The sequence below is a fragment of the Thermobia domestica genome, chromosome 6, assembly GCF_964235325.1.
Source record: "Thermobia domestica chromosome 6, izTheDome1.hap1.1, whole genome shotgun sequence".
Lineage (NCBI taxonomy): Eukaryota > Metazoa > Arthropoda > Insecta > Zygentoma > Lepismatidae > Thermobia > Thermobia domestica.
The window spans coordinates 305,054,302-305,069,977 of record NC_137459.1 but is presented as its reverse complement, the minus strand read 5'-3'; the positions used below and the strand labels follow the sequence as shown (position 1 = coordinate 305,069,977).

At 35.7% G+C, this 15,676-nt stretch overlaps 1 protein-coding gene across 1 annotated transcript; it reads left to right on the top strand.

Moving 5' to 3' along the window:
- Positions 1-4,147: 4,147 nt before the first annotated feature.
- Positions 4,148-4,933, top strand: LOC145687608 (uncharacterized). The gene has a single exon (XM_081761077.1). It carries the CDS (start codon positions 4,148-4,150, stop codon positions 4,931-4,933), a length of 786 nt encoding a protein of 261 aa, XP_081617203.1.
- Positions 4,934-15,676: the final 10,743 nt, after the last annotated feature.

Here is a 15,676-nt window from a genome sequence, read left to right as displayed (position 1 = left end):
GGGTCCTGCGTCAGCCAATCGGCGGGGGTCCTCCGCCGGCCAGTCAGCGCGGTACTCCTAAGCGTGACCAATCGCCGTTAAGGGGGCGGGGTCCGGCGTCAGCCAATCGGAAGGGGGTCCCGCGCCAGCCAATCGGCGTGAACGGGGCGGGGTCCGGTGCCAGCCAATCGGAGGTCGTAAAAGAGCGTGACCAATCAGCGTCAGGGGGCGTGGCCGGCACCGGCCAATCAGCGTCAAGGGGCGTGGCCGGGGGCGTGGCCTGCACCGACCAATCAGCGTGAAGGGGCGTGGCCAGCCAATCAGCGTCAGGGGGCGTGGTGGGGTCACGTGACCTGCGCCAGCCAATCAGCGTCAAGGGTTTGCGCATGCGCAGTAGGAAAAAAAACACCCGCAAGTGTCCCCACTCTACTGCCCCCAACTGGTGAAGTCCCAGGTCCGCAGACCTTGTGCGTTTAAAATGTTATACACGCGCCCTCCAACATCAGCATTCTACTTTGGAGAATTTCTTGTTTAATTTGCTGAAGATTCATCTTTACGCTGCAAGATCGTTAGGGTAGCAACTGGATTCATCGTGGGACGATCCAGACAACTTTTCCCCAGTGCTAATCCCCCAAGTGTGTAAATGGTGTGAGAGAAGCATTTACTGTGAAATCCGAATTATAATCTTATATATTTAAAGGGATATCGCGCACTGAAAAGGCAAAGTATGATTTCAGCGACGAAAATTTACATATTCAGTGTTCAGTGTTGTGTTCATTCCTCTTCGCTATTTTATTATATATATATATATATATATATATATATATATATATATATATATATATATATATATATATATATATATATACGATAGTGTTCTAATAAATAAGTATAGTGCCATTTAATCCAGTGTGTTTTCATGGTTTGTATGAGTGGTGTTTGTGTGCGCTATGGTTCGGATGACCGTCTGATCGTCCGTGGGGTTTTCGATACGAGACACCCGAACCTCGCGGCGCCTAATGCTCATATCATTACTGAGACCGTCGTGCGATTTGGGAACAGTATGTAACTCTTCTTGGAGAGGTCATTCATCGTCCTGTCCAGGTAAGTTCCAGTCTCAGGAGAATACTTATTGGTAGGACCACGAACCACGAACAGCGACCAGATAATTCCGGACGGTTGCAAATAAATGGCAGCCCAAACAGTGACTCGAATGCCGGGCGATTACAAATAAATTGCCGCCCGTACAGCGACACGAACAGAGCCGGTTAGAGAAACATATTCAGAATTATATTTAGATTTCTTACGCTATCATTAAATATATTAGAATAGTAAAAGTGGATTGCTCATGAAATAGTATATTTACTCTCTGTTTTTTTAACTTTTCCATACAAAAAAATAAATATTGTGCTCTTCAAATATGTTGCAATCTAGGCACGGGCGCTAGTTGGACTAATGGGGAGTGCGGCATTGAAAACTAACGTTTCGGTTCTAATATTGGTTGATTTCGATATTTTTATGTAGCTACGTAAACACCCTGGGTGCAAATGGGAGCTTAATTAGACGTGAATTGAAAGTAGAACAGTTTACCTAAGCAACCACGAAACTATGGATTCGATACTAATATCGATCCTTTTCTAGCATTTTTGATATGTATTCAGACAGTACTCTTTTCCAGATTGCAAGAAATACGGTTAAAATTGCTCTAGACATATCAGAATTGTGTTGAAACACACACATACATCCATTTTCATATATATAAATACAGAGTGAGCGAGCGACAAAGTGAGAGAGAGCGACCAAAGGCATCACCACCTCCACATTGCATATTTAACATTCGCATATAGAATACCAACGTACTGTGAAATCCTGTTGTATTCTAAACATTATAATCACTATGTTCTGCAATGATTATATGCAATATATATTGTAATATCCCATGTGAAGTTGTTTACAAACAAATCTACGCATCAAGTGTTTATAAACACCACCTCGTGCTTCATCAAGAGGAACTTCCACCAGGGGGACCTGCAATCACCTGCAGACGACGTGTAGCCCCTCCCACGGAGCAGAAGACGAAATTGAAGCAGCAGCGCCACCGCCACCCAAGGGACGCTATAAATTGGACAGAAAAATCCAGCTCAGTACCAGTTTTCTGGTGACCCTCCTTTAGTCTGCTACGGGACTCTTGGAGTAACCTAACCCCAGGCTTCTAGTCTGCTACGGGACTACGCCTATCCTATCTCCTGGCTTAGCCTGCTACGGGGCTCTGTCTGGGAATCCTAACCTCAGCCGCCTAGCCTGCTACGGGGCTCTGTTGGCGACTTAACCCGCCTCTGCTTGCTACGGAGCATTGGTTCCTTAAATCCACTCCTCTTAGCCTGCTACGGGACTCTGTTGGAAATCCAGTCTGCGACCTTACGGTCAAAGACCACCTATACTTACCCTGATTATAGAGAAATCAATTTGTATAGTATTTTGTAAAAATACTTCTATAGAGGAACTTTTTATAATAAAAAATACTGGTAGTGGGAATCGATTCCGGACGCTATTTTTATTAACGGCTCTACCTCTTCCTTATATATGAGACGAAACTACACAAAGTTTTACATGGTAGAGGCTTGACCGGCTCAGAATAAGCTCTGAATACTCCCCTACCGGACAGTATTTTTATTAACCGGAAGTGGATTTTTTCTTTGGAAGGTATGTGAATTTTTAAGTGTTAGTGCTTTTAGTGAACTGAATTTGTTTATGCCTCAAGCTAGAACTGGTAAAAACACTTTTCCAGAAAACATTTTTAATATGGAGCAGAATTTGCGTCTTTCCTTTAATGTACCACACCTTACTAAATACTCGGGTCATGTGACTGAGCTTTATGCTCTTTGACCATCTTGCATTATTACATTCGTGGAACGAACAGAAGAAGAAAGAACTGTTACCTATGTATTTGCAGGATGTCGCTCTGGATTTAGTTTTACAATTAAAAGCTCAGAATCAATTGTACACACTAAATTATGATCAATTAAAAGACAAGTTAATAGATTTGAGCAGGACAAAACTTCCAGCGTATAAGTCGCAATTTGAAATTTTCCAGGTTCAGCAAGGGGAAAATGAACCTATAGATGCTTACTTTCTTAGGAAATTAAGAGTAATTAGGCAAGTTTTACCTCAGGCCACCGAGGAACAGAAAATCAATTAGTTATCATTGGGTTTGCAGATTTTTTTTTTTTTTTTTGCAAAAAATAGCATTAGAATCCTTTACAATCGTTCACACTCTACAGACTCACTTACATAATTTAGAAAAGGCAAATGACTTGATGAAGAAACGTGATTATGTTGAACTACAACAGGCCATTTACTGTTACGTAAGTTACCTGCGGTGCAAGGTGGATGTGTTGAGTGAGTGCTCTCTGCAAATAATTTAATTTAAAAAGTTCTACTGATTTTTCACCTCATTTGAAGACAGCGACATGAATATGAATAGCTAGTGATTGTGATAATACCATCTGTAGGTGATAGAAGTGAATATTTGTCCAGTTTAGACGTTTAGTTACAAATGTAAACAAACAATTGAGCAGAGCTGTGTCTGTTATTGCAATAGTGAAATTATCTTCAACAAGTAAGTTGAATAGTTATATGCTAGAAGTTGAATCTAGTACATTACTGAAGTTTATTTTCCTTTACTAAATACTATGTCTGTGATTCAATCTCAGTATTAGTACTGTATATAGCATACAACATATTACTTATGCGTTTTTACTTCTCCGAATCCCTGTGTTATGGAAAATTAGTGTGCCAATTTCTAAAGTGATGATTAGCAGCAACCATTATTAAAACTTGCCGCCATTTTGGATCCCGATATAAGCATAATTAGCATAGTCTGCGGTATAGTATAAATATACTGTTATATGCGGTTCAAATTGGTTATCGAGAATCAGTGTAGTAGTGCCAAATTCTTTAATAAGCAGGAACCATACGTAAACTTTGACGCCATTTTGAATCCCGAAATAAATATATTTAATACATTAGTGCGATCACAATGTATTCTTGTACAATTTGTAATTCAAAAGTTAGTCGTTATGATGACTCTCTACAGTGTTCAGAAAAGAATTGCAATAAATTATTTCGTATAGTGTGTTACAAAATATCTGTGGAGAAATATACGGACATGAAGCAGACGGGTATTATAAAGGAATGGGTATGTAGAGATTGTAGTGGTTCTAATCCGAGGGAGGTAGTAATTACAAAAACTGTACCACCGAGCGCAACTGAGTCAATGCTAATTAACAAAAGTACATCCTCAAAATTGGATGACAAATCATTGAATCCTTCTGATATAGGAATGAAGCTTGATGAACTCTGTGCTCAAATAGCTCAATTAACAGCTAGTGTTCAATTTATGTCTAATCAACACGTTGAATTGTTGAAGAAACTTGAACTAGAGATTAAGGGTAATATTCAACGGGATAATGATATAGCCAAGCTAAAAGTAGAAATCATAGAATTAAAAATAAAACAATTGAAATTACAGGATGTGGAAATAAATTATCTTAATCAGTATGGACGTAATAAAAATATTGAAATACATGGAATACAGCAGCGTACTGGTGAAAATTTAAAGGAAGTTGTAATCGACATGGCTCAAAAATTAAGAATAAAATGTGGGGAGGAAGATATTGATGTTGTTCGCCGATTACCAAACGGTAAAACTAAACCAAAAGCAATAATTGTACAATATACATCGCGCACAGTGAGAGATAGGTTTTTAACTAGAATAAATACGGGTTTAGTTAGTAATAGTTTAGTACCTGGAAGTAATGATAGTAGAATATTTGTGAAGGTAAATTTAACTCCTAAAAATAAGCAATTATTTTGGAAAGCTAGAACAGCTGCAAGAAATACACAACATCAATACTGTTGGGTAAATGTCAATGGACAAATTTTAATTAGGTAAAACGAAAATAACCAGGTTATGATTATTAAAACTGAAGAAGATATACCAGGATTTCCAAATTCTATTCCAGTGTAATCTTGAAATATGTAGGCTATAAATTTAAGATGGCAGTAGTTAAAAGAACGTTTGATATATATTACCGGAATGTGAATGGGTTAAAAACTGAAATTAACGAATTTTACCTAAGCTCTACCATGTTTAATTTATATTGTGTTGCCATTACTGAATCATGGCTAAGACATGAAATATTTAATAATGAGTTGTTTGACGATAAATATTTGGTCTATATAAAAGATCGCAACCTAGAGCGTAGTAATATGAAAGATGGAGGTGGTGTTCTCTTAGCAGTTCACCATAATTATATATCTGAAAGAATAACGAGATTTGAATTGCCAGATAATGAGGATTTGTGGGTAAAAAATTCAGTTATCAGATTTAACATGTATATTTGTTTGTATAGTGTATTTCCCGCCATATAGTTCAGAAGAATTATATTTATTTTTTTTCGAAATATTGAAAGCTTTAATGAACTAACATTATCTCAAAATGTTTTTATTATAAGAGATTTCAATTTGGCGTTTTTTAACAGATTATTTGGATGGTAACTATTTTTTAAATTTGCCTAATTTGGAGAACAATGTCTTACATAAAGTTTTTTTTTAATTTTTCACACACCAATAAAGTAAGAAATCTAAACAATAGAATTTTAGATGTATTTACTAATGTATTACATGTTGAAGTTCTTGAATCTGATGTTAATTTTGTTCAACCAGATCGTCATCACCCATGTTTGAATATTAGTATTCCGTTTTATAAAAACTGTAAGACACGAAATGAAATGGAAGATGTAGTCTACCACTTTTGTAAGTGTGATTTCTTGAAATTTTATGTTATTGAGGTGTAAGAAATGGGTCTCCTTGTATGAGATTAAGGATATTGAGTTTTTCTAGTCTGAATTTTATGGAGTTTTAAATGAATGTACACCTAAAAATATATAGAGGAAACGTTCATATTCAATCTGTTTTACTCCTGAAATAATAAAAATGTTAAAGAAGAAAGAACGTTATAGAAAGAAATTTAAAAAAAAAATCAAACTTTACTCAGATTACAGGTAATTTGTTACACTAAGGACACAAGTAAAACATAGTATTGAAATAGCTTTTCGTGATTATAACAACGCAATAGAAGAGCAAATCGTAAGGGAACCTAGGAAATTTTGGAACTATATTAATAAGAAAAAATCTTCAAACATAAATCAATCAATACTGGAATATAGCAAAGAAAAATATTGTTGACAATAAATTGAAATGCGAAGCTTTTGCTAAGCATTTTCAATCAGTATATCTGAACTACCTAATATTAAACTATCTGATATTTTTCTGAATGATGTTTCTTAGATTGTAGATACAATATCACTGGATAGGATCACTGAAACAGAAGTAATCGAAGCAATTGACAAAATGAAAGGTAAAAGGTCAATTAGTAATGATGTTATACCATCTTACATTTTTAAAGGTTTTAAGGAATTTATTGTTAAGCCATTGATCTATATGTTTAATCTGTCTATCACTCAGTGTTATTTTCCTGCAAAATTTAAAATATCAGCAATATGCCCAGTTCCTAAAATGAATCCTGTAAAATTAATACAAGACCATATGCCAATAAGTTTGATTTCTTCTCCAGCTAAAATATTCGAATCAGTAATTTGTAAACACATGTTTAATCACATTTCACGATATATCTCTGATTCACAATATGGTTTAAGACATAACAGATCAACAATAACAAATTTGTTGAATATAAGTCAAGCAATTAGTGAAACTCTTAACGTAAGTTCTCAAATTGATGTAGTGTATACAGATTTTAAGCGAGCCTTTGATTTGATTAACCATGAAATACTTCTTAAAAAAATTAAAGGATTTGGTATTTCAAATGAATTAATCCGACTATTTAAGTCATATTTAAGCAACAGAATCCAATATGTAGCATATAACAATTGTAAATCTAAACAATATTCTGTATATTCTGGAGTACCCCAAGGATCCAATTTAGGGCCTTTACTATTTTAATTATGATAAACAATTTACCTGAAGAGTTCCAATATTCTTCGTGTCTAATGTTTTCTGATGATACTAAATTATCAAACAAATTTCTAGAAAAGATGATTGTGAAAAAGTACAGAGATCTGGTCAGGTTGAGTGAATGGTGTGAAAGAAACAAATTTGAACTCAATATTTCAAAATGCAATGTTGTAACATTTTCAATCACAAAGAAAACTGTTATATTTAAATATATTATAGGGAATCAAGTACTGGAGAGGAAAGAAGTTGTCAGGGATCTGGGAGTATGGTTTGATGCAAATCTAAAGTTTACATATCATATGAATATCAAAACAAATGAGGCGTTTAAAATGCTTGGATTTATTAAGCGGTCGTGCAGTCATTTTAAAAACATAAAAATAATATTAACATTATATAACTCTTTTGTTAGAACAAAATTGGAGTACGCTTGTATAATTTGGGAACCATTCTACCAAAAACCAAAGCAACAAATACAAAAGGTACAAAAGAAAATGTTAAAATATATTAGTTATAAAATTGATAATATACCAACTCGTTATGTATCTTACAATATACTTCTCAGGAGGTTTCAGGTTTTGTCACTGGAGGATAGAAGGTTTATTCAATGTGTATTGTACTTGAAAAAACGTATTGATAACCAAGAGGATAATATGTCTTTCTTAGGTAAATTACCATTCCATTGCCCACGTCAAAACCTGAGATTCAGACAAATGTTTTATATGCCTGACAACAAAACAAATTTAGCTAAAAACTCTCCGTTGTATAATATATGTGATAGAGGCAATAAAATACATACTATAAGTCTGGAAGTATTTCAATTAAAATGTTCAATATTTAAACAAAAATGCGTCGAAATGTTACTTAATAAATTGTAAAGATAGTTATTATATCTGCTACTTATTGACTGTACGTGAACAAAACATGAGTAATGGTTAGTTGTTAGAATTACATGTAGCACATTGTGCACCATTATAAAATTAACAATTTGTACTTTGTAATTGCCTTCGGGTGTTAAGTACAAATAAATTATTATTATTATTATTATTATTATTATTATTATTATTATTATTATTATTATTATTATTATTATTATTATTATTATTACTCGCTGTGCGAAAAAAATACACCAGTCAGCAATTTACAATCGAGACCGATCGCTGGCGCTTCCTTTCCTGTTCACCAGCAACAACAACAAATCACATATCCGTTATATTATCCAGCGCATAATTGGAGTCAATATCAACAATCTCCTCCTATGTTTCCTGCACCTTCTGCACCATAATTACAAGCTACACTACAAAATCAAATACCTACAAGTTCCTCCCACCAAACTGCGAACCAGAATCCCCCGCCCTGCCCCACGGCGCCTAGCACTTCTAGTAATTCTAATACAACTAATTCGTTAGACTTTTCTAAATTAGCAAACCAGATGGCCGAACTATCACTTGTGGTGGCCCAGAGTGCTATGAAATCCTCACAATTTAGAAAAGGCGGCCGTAATAATCATAAACCGAAAAACACAAATAATAATCAGAACCATCAGAAAAATGGGAGAAAGAATAGTCCTAAAAACAATAATAATAACAATAATGATAGGCCTAGACCGGAAACTGTCACTGTATGTGGGACATGCTAAAACATATGCTTCCAGCGTATGTTTTAAAAATACACAACAACAGGGAAACGTATAGACGGGCCCCAGGACAGACCCTTACAAGAAAACGTTCTGGGAGCCGAAAACATAGATAAAAATGAACATCAGATGATAGGCAACACATTGATATATGCAGTGGCTCTTTTGTCGGAAGGAGGAGAAAGTTTTAACATGTTAAATCAAGACCATAAATTATTAATTAATGTATCGGTTAATAGACAAAATATCCTGTAATTATTGATACCGAAATTTCGTTGTCTCTCTCTCCTAGATTAGCCATTCCTCCTAATACAAAATTAATCCCTTTTAACACTAATTTGACAGGAATTGAGAATTCTATTATAAATCTACGATACATAGCTTTAATTACATTTAGATTGGGATCAACGACATTCTCAAATTACTTCAGAATCTTAGAACATGGAAACTTTCTACCTCCATTCGGCGAGGATATTTTAAACCGATTGCAGGCAAAGATCGATTTGCGAAATCATACACTGTCAGTGTATAAAAAACCCTAGACCTCCACAGTATCCAAGGGAGATTAATACTCAGGAAAAACTATCGGCTAGTGTCATGAATACAATTAGGCAATGCAAGTCGGCTGATGTTTTCACAACCAGTAAAGTCACTATACCTGCTGGGACATACTTCTTTTACTTATTAGTATTAAAAATCAGCAGAAGAAACGCAAGCACTTTTTTTTTCATTTCTCCATTAGAGAATTTATTGGCAGGCATGGTCTGCAAACGTTGCCTAACAAAGTACCTAAAATAACCTCACTATATTGATATCGAATCCTACAAATAAGCCGGTAACACTAGCAAAGAACACACCTGTAGCATACGTAGAAGAGAACTTTCAAGAAATAGATTTACAGGGTAAGTGTCTAGATAGTGGTCATGATGACGAAACTTTTTGCAGATCAGAAAAAGAAACTCAGGATCGATTAGAAGAAACAAAATCCTTTTTTGATATTAATTTGTTTGACATAAACCCGAATTTATCAGAAGAAAAAAGAAAGCCGTACAAGATTTACTCTTTAAATACAGATATGTTTTTTTCCTACACACTAACAGATATTGGATATTTCCAAGGTTATATACATAAAATAAGGATACGCAAAGGAGCATCATTTCATCAAAGATCTTCTCCGGTTCCGTTAGCGGTAAGACCTAAAATTGACTTACAAATTAAGCAACTCTTAGACGCTAATACTATCAAGGAAACTAGCGTTAGTTCGTTTTCATCGCCATTGATCATTGTGAAAAAGCCCGGGACTTTGGAATTCCGGCTAGTTTTGAACCTCCAAGCTTGCAATAAGTTCACACATTATTTGAGTATTCCATTTCAAAATACGGAGGATATTCTACCCGTGTTAAGAGGAAAAGCCTGTATATCCACCATTGACAAAAAATCTTCATATATCCAGCTATTGTTGCATCTCAAAAGCCAAAAATACATGACTTTTGAGGTCAACCATACTAGAAAGGCATATAAATTCCAGAGGTGTAACATGGATCACTCCAGTTCCGCGGCCGGACTCAGTATAGCTGTACGCATGCTTTTAGAGGGCCTACCACCCCGTATAACTGCCTTTGCTGATGATTTGGTCATAGAAAGTATAAACTGGAAACAACAGTTATCGGATTTAAAATTATTTTTTAAAAGATTAAGAAAGCATTATTTTCGTGTCAGTCCAAAGAAGACACACTTATTATACACAGAATTGGACGTTTTAGGCTTCACAGTTAGTGGGACTAAAATCAAGATTTCACTCAAAATCGCTAACAAGATTCGAAATTTTAAGAAACCAACTACTAAAAGAACTCTGAAAGATCTTTTTAGGATTATGCTCTTATTTAAGAGCGCATATCAAAAATTTCTCGGCAGAAATAGAACCATTACAGTGCCTTTTATACAAGAATTCAAAATTTAAATGGACCTCTCACCATGTCGAATTATTTGAGAAACTTAAGATGGACATCATACACGCGCCATCTTTGTTCCACTTCGATCCATCATTGGAAATGCGCGTGCATACTGACGCTTCCTCTATCTCCGCGGAGGCTTATTAGCATGCTATAACCATAAAACGAAACAAGAACGTGTTGTTGCCTATGCTAGTAGACGTTTTACACCAAGTCAAAGGAAATCATCCACTTGGCAAAAAGAGCTGTACGCCTTAATTTATGTTTTGAGAAAATTTAGATACTCCCTACTAAATAGAATATTTAAATTATTTATAGACGCCAAATGCTTGACATCTCTCACAACACAGGCGGACAAATTTGGAAAATTTAGTCGCTACCGAATATTCTTAGCAGACTACAATTTCGAAATACAACATTAAAAGCCAATTACACCCAGCGGACATCTTTAGTCGTTTAGAGGATAAACAAGTTATTAAAGATTAAGAAAAAGAAGAAGTTGACAACTTCTCGGACACAGAAAATGCTAAAGTATTTGCATCCCATTCTTTAGACACTACTCTCCAAATTGAACAACCTATAATCCAACCAAATTTAGCAGAAGAAGAAAGGAAAGATCCTTCATTCTCTAGCATTATTACTGTATTGGAAAATAAGGAACCTAAGAAGTTGTCTCCTCTTCGGGCCGCAAAATATTTTTCTCTAAAAGACGGGATATTATACAGAACATATGAGCATCCCCAATTAGGAGTGCTATATTTACTTTGTGTGCCGAAATCCTTATTATGTAAGTGGTTTGATGCCTTACACAATAAATAAATGGCACCACACTTTTGATATACCAAAACATATCATTCGACGCTTAGGAAATACTACATTCCTAATATGAAAGCGTACATTGCCAACAGAATTAAGACATGCATTTTATGCCAGAAACTCAAGAAATTAATAGTTAAACCAGCGGGTCAATTACTCCATCACCCACCTAAGCCGATCGCAACAGCTTGGCAATATGATTCTATTGGAAAAATAACAGCGGGAAATGGACAATTTAAACACATATTAGTGGCCATAGAAATGTCCACAAGATATTGTGTGACCAAGGTCGTGGACAACATAACAGCGGAAGAAATTGAACAATTTCTTATATATGACATCATACTCAAATTTGGACCTTTTTCATATTTATATCTGGATAGACATCCAGTACATAGCGCTAAGAGGTTGCAAAATTAGGCAAAATACTATAACTTTGAATTTAAATTTTGCCCCGCATACGATCATAAAAACCTAGGTATTGTGGAAACATTCCACAAGACAATAAAGAATGCATTTAAATGTTTCGTGCAAGAAAACCAAAATCTTTGGCCGAAGCTGATACCATATATTACATTCGCAATGAAGAAACTCCATGGCTCTGGATAAGTAGAGTAACAAATAAAGCACAGTTCTGACCAGAGCAGAATGAAATATATTAAAAACTATACTTACAATGTTACAGTTTCAAGGACCTAACGTCCTCTTCATCAGACGCAAACACTCTGATCGCAATGAACATACATTCGCAATGAACAAACTCCATGGCTCTGGATAAGTAGAGTAACAAATAAAGCACAGTTCTGACCAGAGCAGAATGAAATATATTAAAAACTATACTTACAATGTTACAGTTTCAAGGACCTAACGTCCTCTTCATCAGACGCAAACACTCTGTTTGTGTCTGATGAAGAGAACGTTAGGTCCTTGAAACTGTAACATTGTAAGTATAGTTTTTAATATATTTCATTCTGCTCTGGTCAGAACTGTGCTTTATTTATTACATTCGCAATTAATACATTCGTACAAGCCGGAACTATTCAGCTTTTTTCCTCATGTATGGATATGAACCTAAGACCATCTCTGATATTGCGTTAGCGTCAACTCCAACATTATGGGTCAACAAAGATCATTTGAATAACATACGTGAGACTGTACATAATAACTTGGTCGCTAGCTATAATAAGCAGAAAAAGTATTTCGACAGCAGACACCGACAAACTCAATTTGAAAAGGGACAAAAAGTACTGGTCTACTTTCCTAAACGCCAAATAGGAGTGCCGGAGAGCCTGAATAGACTGAATCCTAACCTTTATAAGATAGAATTAAGCCATTTTATGAAGAGAAAGAAGACATAGAAAAAGAATAAATGACTTATTTTCATTTTCTACACAAGCGAAAAAAAGGAAAAAAATAAAGTACCCACAACTAGAAAGAAGGAAATACGAAGACAAGACTTCACACTGCTAAAAATACTTTTCATAACGATACAAACGTTCATTTCCTCTTTGTTTTAAAAAAGCTGAATCATTATTCTGCAACTCAATGAAAAAATGCTGAGTTCTGCATTTCCGCATTTAAAAGGCAACTGATCTTTACAAATTCAGCTAACATAGTTCTACATTTTCATCGATATTTTTTTCTTTTCCTCTGTGAACTACATATTGTCACCGTCATTATGCAACATAAATATTGTACGGGATGTTCCAAAAGTTATGACCGCACTTACATTATACAGGATGACCAGGAATTCAGGACCATCATTACAATCATAATTGACATTTAAAATTTGGATTTTTTTATTGAAACACATGTTTAGTACTAATATTTTAGGAACTTTTGCACCTTATACAGGGAGACCAAGAAATCACGCCGTTCGAGTCACGAACTTTCCAATATAAATTATTTTTATATCTCATTGTCAATAGCAACTTTTTTAGTATTCCTAAGTCTTGTTATTCTATACATATTATATCTTCGTCTTCGCTCGTTACCAAACAAATCTACAGGGTGTCCGAGAAGTCCTTCACTGATTACAGAAATTGATAACTCAGGCTAGAAATAAGATAGAAATATGAAACTGGTGTTGAATTGTTTACAAACTATAAGTTTTTGTCTGTGTTAGTTTTTTTCTGTTTTACCAAGTCTCAATTTTATTTGTTTTAGGTTTGTAGTACGTGCGTAAGAAGCCCAAGAAGCCATGCCAACCAACCAGGAGAAGGCACAGTGTGTCCTGTGGTACCATGACACACGATCACCAACCACGGTGCAGAGACAGTTCCAGAAAACTATTGGGAGGACTCTACCTGATGTCAAGAGTATTAAAGCCTGGTATGAGAAGTTCAAGAACACAGGGTCGGTTGCTGACCTTCCCTCCAGTGATGTTGGGTAATGTGTGGATGGAAATTGAATATCGCCTAGATGTGCTACGTGCTATCAAGGGTGCTCATGTGGAAGTGTACTGATGTGACCAAAACTTTTATAGTTTGTAAACAATTCAACACCAGTTTCATATTTCTATCTTCTTTCTAGCCTGAGTTATCAATTTCTGTAATCAGGGAAGGACTTCTCGGACACCCTGTAGAACGACAAGCACAGAAATTTAATCTCCTATTCCATTGGAAACATTTAATACCAATAATACAACTAAGGAGCAACCGCTAAGAAAGACTCCAACTCCACTTACTATATGTGAATTAGTATATATTTATTGACGCCAAGCCAAAAACAGCCCTATCTCGAGGGAAATGAAGTATCGTGTAAAATGTACGGATGCCGCTTGTATATAGGGACCACCTGTTTAGTGCTCTATTCCCCTACAAGATTACTGCTCCGAAAAGTGATTTTCATTTATTTCAGTGCCACAAGTGTTTAGTGCTCAGTAATTTTTTTTTGCGTCTGATTCCTCAGAGTTGCGAACTATCACATAAACAAAAATGACACTTCGGCTTATTTATAAACATGCCGGTTGGTGTAATATCCCATGTGAAGTTGTTTACAAACAAATCCACGCATCAAGTGTTTATAAACACCACCTCGTGCTTCATCAAGAGGAACTTTCACCAGGGGGACCTATAGTCACCTGCAGACGACGTTTAGCCCCTCCCACGGAGCAGAAGACGAAATTGAAGCACCAGCGCCACCGCCACCCAAGGGACGCTATAAATTGGAGTGAATAATCCAGCTCAGTACCAGTTTTCTGGTGACCTACCTTTAGTCTGCTACGGGATTCTTGGAGTAACCTAATCCCAGGCCTCTAATCTGCTACGGGATTACGCCTATCCTTTCTCCTGGCTTAGCCTGCTACGGGGCTCTGTCTGGGAATCCTAACCTCAGACGCTTAGCATGCTACGGGGCTCTGTTGGCGACTTAACCCGCCTCTACTTCCTACGGAGCATTGGTTCCTTAATTTCACTCCTCTTAGCCTGCTACGGGGCTCTGTTGGAGATCCTGTCTGCGACCTTACGGTCAAAGACCACCTGTACTCACCCTCATTATAGAGAAATCAATGTGTATAGTATTTTTTAAACTTACTTTTATAGAGGAACTTTTTATATTAAAAAATACTGGTAGTGGGAGTTGATTCCGGACGCTATTTTTATTAACAGCTCTACATCTTCCTTATATATGAGACAAAAACTACACTATACAAGTTTTACAGTTTACAATATACAACTGACGTACTTTAATGTAATTATTGTATTTAATTTTTCATGCATTGCGGAAAATAGAATTTCAGAAAAAAAAACATAGACCCAGATGGGAATCGAAATCTCAACCTTGCGATTTGAAATCCAACGGCTTACCTCTGAGCTAACACAAGTTCTGTTCGGAAAATACTTCTAGCGATATATAGCAGTATTTAAGATAATAAAGACATTTATATCCACTGCAAACATTGTTTCTGTTCTACTTTGACTTTTATTTTAGTACTCAGGTGAGAATTATGTTCCATGTCTTAACTTTCAGCATCCTTTTACATATGGAAAGATTCGTTTACGTATCTGAATGTTCCATTAAGTATGGAGACTACTATGACAAACAAGCATGTGCTGACATTAATACAAAGTTTCGAAATATTGTATCATTAAGTATTTCAATCAATGTTGCTTTTTATATAAAATTGGTAACAAGTCTTATTATATTTAAAAGAAGAAAAAACACATCTACAAGATTGTTCCCAATTGCAGAGGTTGGCTTCGAAGTTCGAACCTGGTTTACTTTTTTCCGAAGATACCCGAAGTTGGACTTAGAAAATTTT